This window comes from Chelon labrosus, assembly GCF_963514085.1.
Source record: "Chelon labrosus genome assembly, chromosome: 18".
Lineage (NCBI taxonomy): Eukaryota > Metazoa > Chordata > Actinopteri > Mugiliformes > Mugilidae > Chelon > Chelon labrosus.
This window is the reverse complement of record NC_140351.1, coordinates 21875303-21892152: the sequence shown is the minus strand read 5'-3', so window position 1 is coordinate 21892152 and position 16850 is coordinate 21875303. Positions and strand designations below refer to the sequence as shown.

Genomic DNA, 16850 nt, shown 5'->3' with positions numbered 1-16850 from the left:
TTAGGCCTATGTATTCTTATTATAATTCAGTCACATTGTTCAATACCTGTATAGTCTTCTGATGTGAGACAAATTTGTTTTGTTCTTAATCACAGAGAACTTAATCAAGTCAGATAACATAAAAATAATCAGCAGCCATGAGGATAATTGTATGGACGTCTTTATTGCCAAGTTTATTGGATTTACTTTATTACAAATTACTTTTGAGGGGTTGTGGATTACCTGTATAAATTGGTCATGGTAAGAAATGAAACAAGATTTTAGCTTGGGCTTTAGGAAATTGCTTAGGGCTTCTCTTTTTTTTTTTTTTATAATTATAATGACTTCTGAGATTTTACTGGCCAAAATATTAATCAGTTCTCTAGGAAAACGAGTGTTAAATTATGGAATACTGCTATGCAGCCCCGCATTAAAATATAAAAAGAATAGTTTATAAACTTATATTTTGAAGGGATTCTGTCACATATCTGCTCCTGTCATGTCTGCCTTTATAACAGCCACGGGGACGCGCATGAGAAGATGAGGTGATGCGTACGCGCACTTGGTCACAGACGCCTAACGTTGTAAAAAAAAAAAAAAAAAAGATGAAAACTATGTTGTATGAAAACATGGGCCTTGCTAAGTTGTGATGAAATCATATTATGTTTGCTAATGAGCGGAATCGAGTGACAACAATGGAATAATAAGTAATAAATGCTAAGTGAGCATCACGGTACAATCACCACCCATCAACGTGACTCACTAAAAGTCTTTACACGTATAAAGTTGTGAACGTTCTTTAAATGTTTCACAAATATTCCTTGAAAGTTACAGTTTGCTGGGTACCATGTATGTTATCAGTTTTATGAATTAGTTTTATTTTTTTCGTTCACATTTCTATTGTGTGCAGCACATTTTAACCGTTAATATTTAAAGGCTTTAGTTGGTAACCATGGAAACGTTAATGGATTACACTTACCTCAGGTTTATGGCGAATAAAGCTCACAGAAAACACTTTTAAAATCACTATATCTATAACATAAGGTACGACTCCTGTGTACGTATGATTGCTTTGTTCATATATTGGCCACAATGTGGCTAAATAAAAGAAAGTTGTGGACAGCTAACGCGGGGCTAGCCGTTAGCTACTGGCCCGACTTCCTCCTACGTGAACGGCGCGCGCGGGCTAACAGGCTAACACACATGGCTAACAGACATCTTTATTCACATACATCTCAGATATTTAGGCTTAATTACTCATTATATTACGTAACATTTTCACCATAGCTGATTTTATTTGCTCTCATAACATTGTATAACATATCTGTAAATTCAAAGACTGACCTCAACAGGAACAATGAATATTCACATTGCCCACAAACATCTTTGAGGTGGACATTTATGTCAGAGAAGCCCTTGGAGAACCAGGTTTATTAGCCACCTTCTCACACACAAGTAAACCATACGTACCACACTCATGCATTCCATACTGCATCAGTCCTGCAGTTTAAGTTGATTGCAGATATGTATAAGCTAAGATACTAACACATTGAGGTGGTTCAGATAAACAATCCACCTGTTCTACATTAGAAATCATTTGCATGTAGTGTAGAAACACACTATAGGGAACCTTATATTACTAACTTTGCCTTATTAGTAGATTGCAACCATTGCCTTGACAAAGAATTATTATTATTTTTTTTCCATTGGCAGACAACTTTGAAATAGCTGCGACAAACATCAACCATTTTCCTGCACTGACCTTGGGGATACAGATTTCCAGATTCCATGTTCCAGGTCATTGCTCGGGCTATCTACACATTGATCGTCAGGTGTGGATCATAAATAGCAACAAGAATTGAGAGGAAACATTGATCTCAGAGTTAACAAGACTTTGTTTTAAAGTGGAGATGATAATCAGGCATTACAATGTAAACAACAATGAAGAGCAAAACAAACAATACTGTCTTTTCTCTCTGTATTGCACAACTCATACTAACAAGTCTGAATTCCTGATTATCACATGCCTTCTGCACTTCATTTGTATTGTGCTGCTCATATGGCTAATGTTAATGATTTCAAAGTGGCTGATTTTAGTTGGTGACTTTTATGGATGAACTCTATATTGCAATTATATGGGACTTAAGGGCTTAAAACAAATACTACTAGACACATAGAATAAAATTCATTTTCAACTTAAATACATAGCTCATACACATCCCAATAAATCAAACATTTCTTAAACAACCGTAAAGGGACACTTTAAAATGGATGTCAAAGCTTTAAAATGGTAAATGTTAAAAAAAAGAAAAGAAAAAAAAAGACAACTTCCTGCTTCCTTTCTAAACAGATGGCATGTGAGGAGCGTCTTGCTTCAAAACCCTTAAATACAAGCAGTGGTGAGTTATTTACAGCCTACACTCATTGAATCAAGTCTAGAATTCATTTGTATGTTCCAGTTGTGACAAAGAGACGTCACATGTATCAGACATCAAAGAGTTAAAGTGAAACTATTCAGCAGCGGCTACAGGAGCTCCGTAAGCATTAATGCCATCTATGGACATTGGCCTCTGAAGCTTTATGACCAGCAAACTAGGTCACAGGAAGAAGAAAATAAAATAATGAGTCTAAAAAAATAAAGTTTTGTTAATTCTCTGCATTTATAGTTTCTTTTTTTCCACACTTTTGGTTCAACCTTCTTCAACACAATGGATACTTTCAAAGAAATTAAAACATGAAAGCGCTATGTACATGCAAGGCCCACTTGGGTCTGCTCAGTTCAGCCAGCCAGGAGCGTGATAGTTGTGTTTGTGAGATAATAGGTCAGTCATGATGCACTGCAAGAATAGGCTGTCTGCAGATGGGACAGGTGTTGTTTTCAGAGAGCCAGCGGTCGATGCAGTGGATATGGAATTCATGGGAGCAGGGCAAGCGACGCAGCTTGTTGCCTTGAGCATATTCGTTGATGCAGACACTGCATGCGCGGCCCATCTCCCCCTCCAGACTGGCCTGACCATAGGTACGCGTGGATAGATTGTCAATCTGCTCTTTAGTCAGGCCCCTAGGATGTTCGTCATCCTCCTCGTCATTGAGCAAGAAGAAGTGTGCGAGCCGCAGGATAGGTAGAGTTCCATTTTCTACCAAGTTGTTGGTGTCTCTGCTGGTGGCCCGTCCATCTGTGGTGCTCACTACTCCTCCAAGTCTGGCTTGGCCACCCTGATCTTCTTCACTTCCCACCAGTCCCACCCTCTCCTGAACTACCCTACCTGATCCTACCTGCCCAGGCGCACTCTCACTTGCATGCAGACGACTGACTGGGCTTGGATTACTATTTGTACCACTAGCATCTGCGTGGGTAGGTGCAACAGTTTCAGTATCAGCCTCTGTCTCCATTAGGGAGCTAAGCTCTCCAAATCCAGTCATGATCTGGCGCAAGATGGAACGTAGAGCGGTGGAGTTTGGTTCCCCAAGGCCTGTCTCACTGATGCGCCTCAGTGGAATTCGGATAGTGCTCACATAGGTGCGGATCCCAGCTCGCTCAGAGCGGGAGATGGTGCGTCTGAATCCACCACTGTCGCTTTCAAATGTGACCGTATTCTCAGCAACCCTGGCACGAGATCGCGTTCTGCTGGCGATGCTGTCCCGATCTCGGTTTTCACCAGGTCGAATCCTTCTCACCTGTAGGTCCAACATGATGGTTGGGTGCCGTCGCACAGCTGAGCTTCCTGCTCCTATTACATGCGATTCACTCTCACGTTCTCCTGTCTCTACAGCTGGCTCTGTTAGAACAGCAGGTTCCGACACAGCCTCCACAGTCTCCATTGACACTGACGTTGTGCCACTGCCAGGCTCAACAGTATGAATGATGGAGCCACTGACGGCACTGCTAGATGGCGGACTGGCACTGACAACAGGTATTCTGTGCAAAGGAGAACGACTTCGCCTTGAAACACGAGATGAAGCCCCACTCCCTGCTGCAGCCCTGCGTGCACGACCACGCGATCGAGTCCTGCGTGATTCGTGTCCAACTGCTGGAGACTGTAACCCAGACTGAGGTGACACACGGGGACAGTCTATAGAAGCAGATGTATCATCACGCCCCTGCGCTACTTCTACATTCAGGGCTTGTTGTTGCAAAGATGTGAGTTGATCAAGAGGAGGGTTTGGAACAGTTGGAATTGGCCCTAAAGAGTGCAAAGTGGCACCTCTCCTTTGAGCAGCAGCAGGGGCGGCCACTGGTGGAGGAAGTGCAGGGGGGTTCATAGAAAGTGTGGTAGTGCTGCTGCGAGTACGCCGTGTCTGAAACCTTCTACTACTTATGGCTTGGCGGGGGGAGGGGTATGGGGCCGGTCTTGGCGTCGTGGAAGGGCGTGAAGTGGAGAATGAGGAAGCCGTGCGTGGAGAGGGTGAAGTTGCATTTGGGGCAGTCACTGGCAGCTCTGCAGTGTCCACAGTGTCACTATGCTCCCCTGGCTCTGGCTGATCATGGTTTATGTTGATCTCCAGGCTAAAACGGAATTCTCCGCTGTTAGGGTTGGTCCGACTTACAGCACGCCACGTCTGGTTGCCACTCTGCCCGCTGCGAGTAGCATTACCAGTGCGTCTGAAAGTGTTCAGCCACTCCAGTAATGAGTCACCATTAGATGTTTCTGCTCCAGGCTCTGTGGCCCCTGTAAAGCAAACATGGATAAAACCGGGTAAACAAACATGCACTGATCACTAAATGTACATTAAACTCTTAACACTCTTAACTTACAACAATAACACTTGTACTCAAGCCATTTCCTATCTTCAAACTCAAATCCTGCCCTTATACTGTATTTAGAGCACAGCGACAACATACTCACAAAACCTTACCTAAGCTTTCATCAAACTAAAATAAAAAACATTCATCAATATATGTCCAGAAATAATGCAAGTGCTCAGTGTTTAACCATAAGTGCTTTCTAAGGATCTTGTTTCACAGAAAGCCTTCTTTATTTGTCATCACATGATGTCAAGTGTGACAAATCAAAAAAATAATTAAAAAGACCCTCCCCATCCTTCCTACCTGTGCCTCGTCTCCCTCCAGTCCCTCTCTCCTCTCCCTCCCCGCTGCTGCTCTGTTGCTCTCCAGAGTCAGCAGTCTGTGAGCGCTGGTCAGTATGGGGCTGCGATGACACCCGCTCCTTTGCTCCGTCCAGACGCTGTTGGAGCTCCTCAGCAGTCACCTCCCCTGTAAAACATATGGCCACACAGGCCACTGTGCTGTGAGCCTCAGTGTAACAGCAGAATTACCATTAATCCTTCACTGAAAGCGGATTATTTTGCCATATACTGGGGGAACGACATAATATAGGCTGCGAGTGTGGCCCTCCTCACCTGGAGTGCCCAGCAGGTTGCTGTCTCTCATTAGGCGGTACTCCTCTTCACTCAGCTCATTAATGAAGTGATAGTAGGCCTCTTCCCTTCGAAGACGCTCTGCCTGCCTCCGCCGTTCGTCTCCCCCACCAGGAGGGTCCATCACCGTGAAAAGTGCTGGCAGACAGATGAGTGAGGACGTCAGTCACAGATAAAATGGCATCTGAAGCTACCAACTACAGCTTCACACAAGCTGCCATGCTCCTTTGTCATTCCTATATGCTGCACAAGAAGAAACCATGCAACATCTAATGGCTATTCGTTTCTATTCTGGACATCTGAACAAACGTTTTACTCGCCTATATATTATATCTTTACAGAGCCGCACCACATAGTAATACAAAATGCAACGTATACAAAAGCTATTCGATTAACGTTGCCTGTCAGTGACCAATCTCCACCCAAGGGCGACATTTAAAACACCGCCATCCATTTTCTATCGAAAGACTACACCAGCTAGAGACTGGGCATGGCTACGGTAATCTTGCTAACGTTGCTAACCTTTAGCCCGTGGACCAGGATCGTAGATTAATCCAATTTAATATATGGACAAAAGCTCAACTTATTTACTAAAAGAGACACAGCCAGTAGTCATAGCGACAACGCAGACTCCTCGAAAACTAGCATTAACCAAGTGACAACAGTATCTACGGAAGGCCATGTTGAAGGCAGTGGAATAAAGCAACAAAACTGGCGTTGTCATCCTGGTTCTCCACCAATCACAGGCCTGGTTCGGTTGACTGACACGCCAGGCGACCAATCACTGTTCACCGGAGGCGGGCCACAGTAAACCAAACGGAGGTTTCCTCCATGTAAACGCAGGGCAAAGAAGGAAAGACAAAGAATCAAGTCTATACTATTGAATAGTTGGACAGTCATAGAGTTAATAAGTGGCGATGGTTAACCACACATCCACTCAAACACATTAGTCCATTTAATGGAAATCGTATGGATACAAAGTGTCTCTTTAAATGCGCAATGATTCTGTTGCTAACCGAGCGCTAGCGAGCTAGCACAACCAACGTTAGCGGATAGCATTCTGTCGACAGCGGTGTTAGCCTAGTTAGCCGACTTGCCAGCGAGCTACGAGGTTGAATAACCCCTCACATATTGAGACGACAGAAGAAAATATCGCGCCGTTAATGAACATGTAACTTAACACTTAACCTGGGCCTACTTTTATAAGTGGTGACAGTGTAATACAAAAGAGTTTAGTACCTGACAAAGCAGCTGTAATATGGACGGTTCGCTTTCCTCTCCCTTCTCTCTCAGCTCTCAAACCAAGATGGGACCAGTGGTGCAACATCGTATGGTTCCTCGAAAACAACCTGCCTGGCTACGTTGGTTCCTACATAAACAACGTTGAAAAAAACATACCTTCAGTTTAGTTGTCCATAAATGGCAAGCCTCAGAGGCAGAGCACAACAAACATTCAAGTCACTTTCGCGTAGTTATACAGGTCTAGTGGAATTCTTTTTATTTATTTCTTATTTCTGCAGTGTCTGCTGCCACATAATGGGACACATTTGAGCACACATTTAAATCCCAGGATTTCAAGGGCCCACTGTAAAAGATTTAATGCCAAAATAGTGACTATTTTTGCTGTTGCGCATTACCTGTCAAGATGTTGAATTGTTACTTTTCTCAGACATCCGTGTGCATGGTCAGGGGTTAATATAATTTAGTGTTTTTTGAAGACCAATTCACTACAATATATTGTAGTGAATTAGTGTCGAAAATATGTTGTAATGATTTCATGGCAATATATTGCAAATCTTGGCAAAATTTAAATATATTTTGCGATCATTTGCTTATATGTTCCCCACTTGTAAATTAAAACATCGTTAACATTATTGCTCTACTGTCTTATCCTATCCTATTCCATTTTTAATGAATTCATATTTTCATCTAAATTTGTGAAACGCTGTTTTAGTATTTGTAATTAATTTCAAGAAATATTATGTATGTAAGTATTATGTTATATAAAGTAAAATAGACCTTAATCTTGAATTCAGATCATATTGATTGATACCGATTGTGTGTGTGCCCGTAAATTAGTAGCAATATATGACACAAAATGGCAAAATATGGTAACCTCTTTCATCACACAGGTGTCTATGATTAAATAAACGTATACCTGAGCTTATTTTTATTTTTTTTACTATTGATTTCCACGTGGTGTTGTTCGCCTATCCATTTTCTTTGGCTCTTTCTCTGCTGCAGGGCTGTCTTTACGACGTTTTACGACATTGCCGTGCGCGAATACGCCGTCGTTACCGAGTGAAGTGCGTCTCTTTGGAGCAAATACCGGCTGAGAGAAACGCAGCAACAAGAGAAAAGGATTATATATTCGGGCTCGTTTCCACCTGGACTGTCCCCGAGCTCCGCATATCCTCTCTCGAACCTTAAATTCGACCCGAAATCTCGATGTGGAAGCTGGGCTAAAGGAAGAAAGAGCTACGCTGGGAAGGCAACTAGCTGAATTACCAAACCGAGCTCGTTGGAGTAGCCTAGTTGCCTCCCAAGCGACGCTTTAAAAAAAAAAAAAAAAAAAGGAAGGAGCGGATACGTTTAGCCCGAACAGTGGTGAAAATGGACTATGATTTTAAAGTAAAGCTGACCGGAGAAAGAGAGCGTGTCGAGGACCTGTTTGAGTACGAAGGATGCAAAGTGGGAAGGGGCACCTACGGTCATGTATACAAGGCGAAGAGAAAAGATGGGTGAGTTGATGACCAGCAAGGCCTCTAGCCAGTGAACCCTGCGCCAGCCCCCCTCCGTCTCCCAAAATACATTTTTAATTACTTTCATTTTTCTCCCCTTCAAAGCCACCGGCAGAGGAGACGTGTTGCTGCAGATTTATGTAGAGAAACAATGTTGAAGGCGGTGTATTGAAATTGTCAGCAGTACTGGGAAGCTTGTGAAGCTTTGTGTTGCTTACCAAAGCACTGACATGGCGTGATTGTGTCTCTCCTTTTTGTTTTTAAATCATTTCTGAACCTTCTGTTTTGTCTTGTACATATTATTATATGAAATGCATTTGAAGCCCCCTCCAGGTGATTTAAATGCCGGATGTAGCAGGTGCATGTGTGAGCTCTTGTTGGTGGTCTCTGTGGTCCGCCTTTCTCAGTGGTTGAAGCTTTTATCATGCACAAGTTAAATATTTCTGCATAAACTTGTATATACATGCTGTGCTCTGAAGGGTTTGTGTGAATGCCCCAAAAATGTACATTTGTATAAACATAAACATGTTTCATTTTTTTGTGTCTTTGTCCCACACCTTATTAAGTTACATTTTTAGTAAATAGTTGGGAGATGCCGTAGAATAAAGTAAGCGAAAGCTGGGAGTGACCAACCGTAGATACTACAGTCCACAGTTAGAGTTAGTTTAGGGTGTTAAACCCTTAGGGCGCCGGGCCGCCACCCACTTTCCTCTCTAAAACTTTTCTGCTGTTTCCTAATGCGATCCTTGTAACGGTATTAACTGTATTTGGACCAAAGCTGAGAAAATCTTGAGCTACCAGGCGCATACTAGGCCCATTATCGCAGCCCGGACATACTGGCAGCCAGAACCACACAAAAGAACCCTAAAGTGTTTAAAGATGTTTGTGTTCACTTTAGGAGGCTGATGTTTATGTGACTCTGTGAGCTAAGCTGTGCTGCAGTGTTTGGAGGCCCGGGGAGGCACAAGGCATGGGTTTATGGGATGATTTAGGCCAGGGGGAGGGAGGGCTTGCAACCAATTCATTCAAGTGAGAGCCAGTCCCTGTGCTCGGTTTGTCCCTCGCCAGCTGCCAGACAGTGCCTGTTTCCTCTCCCCCACTATTGTTTTGAGCCTCAGAGGTGAGCTTGATTACACAAATCTGGAGGTAATGCAACTCGGACTCTTCTCAGAGTCCCTGTGCCAGCTGCCAAGTGCCCCCCTTTTTATGTTTCGGTGCAGACAGCTCTCGTGGGGCCCTCAGTCTGGTCTGGTGATGATGTTGCTCTGCCTCTCTGTGTTTGTAGGAAGGATGATAAAGACTACGCCCTCAAGCAGATTGAAGGCACTGGCATCTCAATGTCAGCCTGCAGAGAGATTGCAGTAAGAACTGCTTGCTTTATTTCATCTTTTTTTTTTTTTTTTTTGGTCTATGATAAACATATTCATGATGTTCCTAGGTGCTTTATGTATTCTCCACATAACTTTCACAAAGTAGTTTTAGCCAAGTAAGCATCACATATTAAAACCTACAAGTAATCACAGAAAGGGATGTTGTAGAAAATAGACATTATTGTACTGCATACAGAGGGTAGATACAATGTTATTAATACAAACTGTGACCTGAAAGTCTTAAACATCCTATCCTTCAAGAAATGTGTTTATTGTATAATATTCAGGTGATAATGTCCTAACTCCCTGTACATATAATTTATGATAATCGGTACAGTTTGCATTTTAAAAGTTATTACAGTGACTTGTGCAAATTTCATTATTACATCTTTGTTCATCATTTCTGCCACAGGAATGTGTGGTCTGGCTGACTTAACCCTAACCCTTTATACATTGTAGCTGCTGAGGGAGCTGAAGCATCCCAATGTCATCTCACTGCAGAAGGTTTTCCTGTCACACGCAGACCGTAAAGTATGGCTGCTCTTTGACTACGCCGAACATGATCTCTGGGTAAAACGCACGCGCACTCTCACACTGAAGTTGCACGACATGACTCCTCAAACATATAATGTTCTTGTCCACTGATTGTGGATTTATTTGTATGTTGTTTGTAAGCGTTTTGTATTAGTTTGAAATGAATGCAAATACCGCAGATTGAGTACATGCCTTGAAAAGACAGCGCTACACATTTATAGATAAATTATATACACAGATGAGCCGTAACATTATGACAGATGAAGTGAAAAACACAGATTGTCTTGTTATGATGTCACTTGAGTGGGTGGATAATAGTAGGCCATAAAGTTAGTATTTTTCTCTAAAGTTGGTGCGTTAGAAACAGGGAAAAAATGGGCAAGTGAAAGCATTTCAGCAACTTTGACAGAGGCCAAATTGTGATGGCTCGATAACTGAGACAGAGCATCTCCAAAACTGCAGCTCTTGTAGGGTTCTTGTCTGCAGTGACCTGGTGCCTGGGTCATGTGAAGCCAGGGCTCATTGAAACATGTAGTTAGGACTGTCCAATCCAACAGACGAGCTACTGTTATTTAAATTGCTGGAAATGCTGGTTGAATAGAAAAGTGTCAGAACGCACAGTGCATCACAGTTTATTTTGTATGGGGTTCCGTAGCCACAGACTAGTCAAGATCCCCATACTGACTCCTGTCCATTGTTGAGTGGACCCACCATGGGCGCGTGTGCATCAAAAGTGGTCCATGGAGCAATTAAAGAAGGTGGTCTAGTCTAATGATGGTCTGGTGTGTCTGCATTGCTTATCCTGGGTAAACATGGCACCAAGTTGAGCTATGGGAAGAGGTCATGCCATGGAGGCAATTTGCTGATTTGTGCAATTTTCAACTGGAAGACCTTGGGTCCTGCCACTCATGTCTAACAGACCGTGTACACAGTTTCATGGAAATGACAGTCCTTGATGGCAGTGGCCTCTTCCAACAGGACAATGCACCCTGACACAATGTAAAAAGGGTTTACGTCAACAGTTTGAGGGACAAAACAACAAGTTAAAAGTGTTGACTTGGCCTCCAGATTCCCTGATTGAGCATCTGTGGGATGTGCTGTGCGAACACCTCCAATCTGAAGGACTTAAAGGATCTTTTAATGTCTTGGTGGGAAATAACACAGGTCAAGTGAAGTCAAGTAGTGGAGTCAATGGCTCGACGGCTAACATGCCTGTTAAGCGGGTGGTCATAATGTTATGGCTGATTAGTGTGTATATGTCCATGGTTTCAGTTGTTTGTTGGTTTTTTTTCCACATGTGTTAGCATATTCCCTTTTAAATATGCACAAATACAAATACATGCAGTGCTGTTGCACATTCACTCAGATTAATGGGGCTAATTTTGCGCTGCTTAGTCTCATTAAAATACACACGTGCACCAAGAAGTATTCCACATTTGGTAGTTAAACCTCTGCTGCATTACATTTGGCAGTAACAACTGGCAGAGTGTCAGAAGTGAATTAAATACTATTTTTTTTTGCCACAGAGTTACAACCCTCACATTCTCCTCCCAAGGAAGTGGAAACACATGGCACAAACATCAGCCTCTACTCATTGCGCCCGTAGCAAACTTACATTTATGACCATATGCTGAAAAAGATGCATTTTAACGACTGTTTTCTTGTTTTGTCGCAGCACATTATTAAGTTCCACAGAGCGTCCAAGGCCAACAAGAAGCCGCTTCAGCTGCCTCGAGGAATGGTCAAGTCTCTGCTCTACCAGATTCTGGATGGCATCCATTACCTCCACGCCAACTGGGTCCTCCACAGAGACCTTGTAAGAGGATTGAGGGGTGGGCAGAGAGGAAAGTGGGAGGGGGGTATTTTAAGGGAAAACAAGGTTCCACAGCTAATGAGAGACTGGTAGATTGTTATCGAGCAGAGGGCATGTGAAGCTGTGTTCAGTTCATGGTTCATAACTGTTTTCGCATGTTTTAAATGTACTGCTTGTAGATGAATAGTGATTTGGTGACTAACATGTGCTGTAGAAACGTGCTGATTTTTGTTTATACCGGTTTTTTGTGTCTGCTAATTTTTAAGTGCAAGCATATTTTGCAAGAACTTTTACAAAAACTTAGTTAGTTAGATACTTTCCAAGGTTTATTTTAAGTGTTGGATCTGTAACATAAATAATCTAAATGGTTTACAGATTTTAAGTGCTGGGGTGCCAAATGATCTCCTCTTGACATCTAGTGTCTGCTGAAGTGTTGGTGTTAGAAATGGTGCTTCTTCTGTTTTGAGGGATGTAGCGGAGCTTTTTGTCCACTAGAGGGCAGCAACAAAGGCTTTTGATAAACAGGCTGGAGTAGTTCAGGAACTGAGCCAAACAAAGCTGACTAACTCTCAGAAGATTTACTGACAGATATTTGGATTGTGTAATAAACCACTGTGTGTGTGGTTGTGTGTGTGTTTGTCTCTATCAGAAACCAGCGAATATATTAGTGATGGGAGAAGGGCCAGAGAGGGGTAGAGTAAAGATTGGTATGTATTAAGTCAAAGTTTTCCAGGTTATTTATTGTTTTGGACTGCTGTTATTTCACTAACTAACATGTCTGTTTTGCAGCGGACATGGGGTTTGCTCGTCTCTTCAATTCACCGCTGAAGCCTTTAGCCGATCTCGACCCTGTGGTGGTCACCTTCTGGTACAGAGCACCTGAACTGCTGCTGGGTGCTCGGCACTACACCAAAGCCATCGGTGAGAATTGCGCGGCACCGCCTGTCTGTGCTGCCGCTCGCCGCGTGCACATGTGCAACCAGTTGTGCTGATTTGAGTGACCGCTGAAGTTAGTGTGTGCTCGTCCGCTTGTTTCTCAGACATCTGGGCGATTGGCTGCATTTTTGCGGAGCTGCTGACGTCTGAGCCCATATTCCACTGTCGCCAGGAGGACATCAAGACCAGTAACCCTTACCACCACGACCAGCTGGACCGCATCTTTAATGTCATGGGCTTCCCTGCTGGTGAGACTGCTGCCAGACTTTGGGGGAAAATAGCCAGAAAAGCATAACTGGCTGCCTTTAAAATCATTACGTTAATTACAACAGTGATTTAAATTGGAAATAAGTATTTCTGCAATTATTCTGCTGTGTTGCCTCTTCAGTGTGGAAATGCTGTGCAAAGATAAGCAGTTTTTTTCCAGCAAACTGTTTCCTTGGTCTTTGCTCGCTCCTTTTCTAAAGGCAGTAATGTGGTCTGTGGGCTCTGAACATCAATCCACAGACACGATGGAAGACGCCAAGTCACAAGTGTAGAAACTTTTGCTTGCAGGGCTACATTTGGGCCTATATTTTCCGGTTCACTTAAGCTGCTCCAGATCTTTTTCCCCTTCTACCATCTCTGCAGTAGTTGTGTAATTCACCCACTTCTTGATGGATTATTTTTTAATTCTGTGGAAAATCTGGGCAATTTTTTTTCACTTCATTTAGTGTTGGGTAATTAAACTTGTGGTTATTACAAAAGGCATAATTGATGCGAATGTTAAAACACTTGCTGATGAGCGGTTTATATGCAAAGATCAGACGTTAGTGTGGGGAAATTTATAATCCAGGCCCTACAACCTAGGCAATCTGTTCTTGAAGGGACGGTGGGTGTGGCGTGGTGTAATCCTGTCTTTCCCTCATTTGACAGACAAAGACTGGGAGGACATCAAAAAGATGCCAGAGCACTCTACGCTGATGAAAGACTTTAGGAGGAACACGTGAGTCTGCAGAGCACCACTGTCCCAGTTTTTTAAAAAGATCTGAAACAAAGTCAGAGCGAACCAAAGTGTGCTGCAAAGTATGTCTGCTGGCAATAAGAACAATTCTTATTTAACCATGTAATGACTCTGTATGTTTTCTTATATGTAGTAAATGCACCTAAGGCACGATATTAATAAAATCTGCTCCTATTCTTTCACAGATACACAAACTGCAGCCTTATAAAGTACATGGAAAAACATAAAGTTAAACCAGACAGCAAAGCATTCCACTTGGTGAGTTAAAATGCCTCAGTAATAGAGCACTTGCGTGCAATCTGCAGAACGTATTTGATTAATGGTCTCGTCTTTGGGTACAATTCTTTACAGCTGCAAAAGCTATTGACCATGGACCCCATCCGTAGAATCACATCCGAGCAGGCCATGCAGGACCCCTACTTTTTAGAGGAGCCTCTACCCACCTCTGAGTGAGTTACAGGAAACACACACCCAAACATGCAGTGTGCATCCTCCATGTTCTAATAGTTCCCTTGAGTCATATGATTCAAGGACGTCTCGTAAAGGTTTCTTAGCTAATTAGCTCAGAGTCATGGGAATGAATGTTTGAGGATGATGAGCCTCTTTCCTTTTTTTTTTTTCTCCAGTGTGTTTGCAGGCTGTCAGATCCCTTACCCCAAGAGGGAGTTCCTGACTGAAGAGGAACCAGAGGACAAGGCAGACAAAGTAAAATATCCATGTGCCACATACTCGTTAACTGCAGTGTTCTTAGTTTATGTGTTTAGAAGTAAAGGGAAACGTAGAAGAATGGTAGTAAATGCACAGCAGAAGTGAACAACTCCACTAATTATGTACACAATACAATGTGCGCATCTACAGTAGTCTTTCTCTTTTTTGTGGCTTTTAGAAGAACCAGCAGCAGCAACAGGGAAACAACCACACAAATGGGGCGGGGCACACCGGTAACCAAGACAACAGCCACGCCCAGGGCCCGCCTCTGAAGAAAGTGCGAGTTGTCCCACCCACCACTACCTCAGGTGGCCTCATTATGACCTCAGACTACCAGGTAAATCAGCTTCTTTCATACCCTGACAGATTCCATATATGTACCCACAACTCCAAATGGTGACATCAATGCAAAGGGGAAAAGAATTTTTTTTTTAAAGATGTGTGACAAATCTCCGCTTCCATTTAAATCCAGCGGTCTCTGATTTTCCAGCACGTTCATAGGTGATGCCCTTGTAGCATAGTGATCATGTGGACAGAATGATTTGGCAATTATTTTAACATCCACAAGGAGTTTTGCATACACAATAAAATTTGAGCCAAACTGATTATTTTGTAATCATGGATACAGAGAGTATAGCATCTTCTTCATACACTTAATGGCAGTGTGTTTTTGGTTTTCATACGTGTTGTTGTCTGAAGTAGGAATTATAGTATTTTACTTTCAAACCTTGACTTTAATGGTAAAATACAACACTTTGCTTTTATTAAATACTGAACGCCTTATGGAAATGCCGATGGACTTTCATCAGTTTGGATGATTGATCAGCATTTTGTATGCAATCACAATTGCTGTGATCTGCTCTAAATATGAGAACTTGCAGAAGTCGTTTTAAACTTAATTAGAGAAGATCAAACCTGTTGTACTTTCTCACATTTTCTTTTTACTCATTGTAATCTGCAACTTTAGTGTTTTGTTTACTGCCTCCATGTGGCCAAAAGCTGTCATTGAACGTTCAAGTGTAACAACTACCTAACTGTTGTCTTTGTCCCTGCAGCGCTCCAATCCACATGCTGCCTACCAGAACCCTGGACCAAGCACATCACTGCCCCAAAGCAGCATGGGATACTCCTCTACCTCCCAACAGCCTCCCCAGTACTCCCACCAGACCCACCGCTACTGAAACCCCCCCCTCAGCACACATACATACACATTTATAGACACATGTACACACACAGCCCTCACCACGCCAACCTGAACGAATGTACTGAGGGATGTGGGGATGTCTAAGGCAACAAACCCTCCCCCTGCTTCCCACAGAGGGCACTTTCTCTGCAGCAGTCCGTTAGGCCAGAATGGCAACAGTCATCACTTTTTTCCAGTTAATACGACATAACCCCAGTATTAGAAACACTGCTTTAAAGCAAAACTTGATAGGTGAAACACAAGGCTGGGGGTGGGAAGAAAGGATGATCGAATCCAACCTGCCTCTGTTTATCAGACGTAATCAAACCAACCCCGAGAGGATGGCTTGGTTTGGAGGACACTTGTTAATCTTTGGTGTCATCTCTTCCCCTCTTCTTCTTCACCCGTCTCCTCCACCTACGCCCTACCCCAGTCAGCCGCCCCTCCTCCTGTCAAGGCTTGGATGAGACTGAAAGCTGCTATGTGACTGCCAGCGTTGACAGATTCCCTGTCCAACTGTCCTCCTGTCTGTCTGTCTTTTAGTTTATTTGTGTGTGCGGCCCTATGAGGGCCTCAGCTGAGGACTGAACTGTGCTGCCGTGAAGCATGTTGGGAGGATCTGGAGCCCCCACAGCTGTGGCATTTGTTCAGAGAGGACAAAAAAAAATGACAAAAAAGATTTTAGTAGTTTATAATTTAATCTGTTTTCATGGTTTTGTTTCATGGCAAGAGCGGTGAAGCTCCTCAGGTTAACTGAGAGCTCAGCTGCTGTATGCTGTGGGTGAGCCTTACGACATGATGACAAAACCAACCAATCGCATGGAGGATGGCAGATGGAACATGCATTGTACTGTATTGTATTGAAATATTTTACATGAAGCAAGTATCCTGACAATAAAAGTGGAAACATTTATATTGTTGATATTTTGGGAGTGCGTATGCTAGCAGATGTGTTCATGTCCTCCATCTTGTTCTTTTCCAAACACTTTTCTTTTTGCGACTTCAACATAATACATGCACGTGTGATATATCTCAAGAGTTAGGATGAATCACATCAGCTAGCTGTGTTTCCTGCTAGATAAGAATTAAGACACAAGCTTAACCATTACTATGCAAGCCGTATAAAGGTTGGTCATTCAGAAAAATCAGCTGCAGATATACACTATGAAAAGGGCCCTCAATTAAGAGTTATTTTCATTTTTGA

General features: G+C 42.9%; 2 protein-coding genes across 2 annotated transcripts; one reads left to right on the top strand and one right to left on the bottom strand.

The window, feature by feature from the left end:
- Positions 1 to 1059: 1059 nt before the first annotated feature.
- rnf6 (ring finger protein (C3H2C3 type) 6) lies at positions 1060 to 6671 on the bottom strand. Its single transcript, XM_084565951.1, has 4 exons — positions 6598 to 6671; positions 5341 to 5496; positions 5030 to 5194; positions 1060 to 4649 (listed from the first exon to the last, which is right to left on the bottom strand). Exons 2-4 carry the CDS (start codon positions 5480 to 5482, stop codon positions 2803 to 2805), a joined length of 2154 nt encoding a protein of 717 aa, XP_084422077.1. The 5' UTR covers positions 5483 to 5496; positions 6598 to 6671; the 3' UTR covers positions 1060 to 2802.
- A 1230-nt stretch (positions 6672 to 7901) lies between these two features.
- On the top strand, positions 7902 to 16641 carry cdk8 (cyclin dependent kinase 8). The gene is made up of 13 exons (XM_084566537.1): positions 7902 to 8099; positions 9385 to 9460; positions 9929 to 10039; positions 11679 to 11819; positions 12466 to 12523; positions 12606 to 12737; positions 12857 to 13000; positions 13668 to 13737; positions 13941 to 14013; positions 14107 to 14204; positions 14382 to 14460; positions 14642 to 14800; positions 15519 to 16641. The coding sequence occupies exons 1-13, from the start codon at positions 7972 to 7974 to the stop codon at positions 15642 to 15644; spliced, it is 1395 nt and encodes a 464-aa protein (XP_084422663.1). The 5' UTR covers positions 7902 to 7971; the 3' UTR covers positions 15645 to 16641.
- The last annotated feature ends 209 nt before the right edge of the window (positions 16642 to 16850 follow it).

Excerpts from the sequence above, each read along its gene's own strand:
- rnf6 (XM_084565951.1), bottom strand. The coding sequence starts at position 5,482 with ATGGACCCTCCTGGTGGGGGAGACGAACGGCGGAGGCAGGCAGAGCGT. Across the intron at positions 5,195-5,340 it reads CAACCTGCTGGGCACTCCAG|GGGAGGTGACTGCTGAGGAG; the intron begins GTGAGGAGGGCC and ends TATGTTTTACAG. Across the intron at positions 4,650-5,029 it reads TGGAGGGAGACGAGGCACAG|GGGCCACAGAGCCTGGAGCA; the intron begins GTAGGAAGGATG and ends TTTGCTTTACAG.
- cdk8 (XM_084566537.1), top strand. The coding sequence starts at position 7,972 with ATGGACTATGATTTTAAAGTAAAGCTGACCGGAGAAAGAGAGCGTGTC. Across the intron at positions 8,100-9,384 it reads AAGGCGAAGAGAAAAGATGG|GAAGGATGATAAAGACTACG; the intron begins GTGAGTTGATGA and ends CTGTGTTTGTAG. Across the intron at positions 12,738-12,856 it reads GCACTACACCAAAGCCATCG|ACATCTGGGCGATTGGCTGC; the intron begins GTGAGAATTGCG and ends CTTGTTTCTCAG.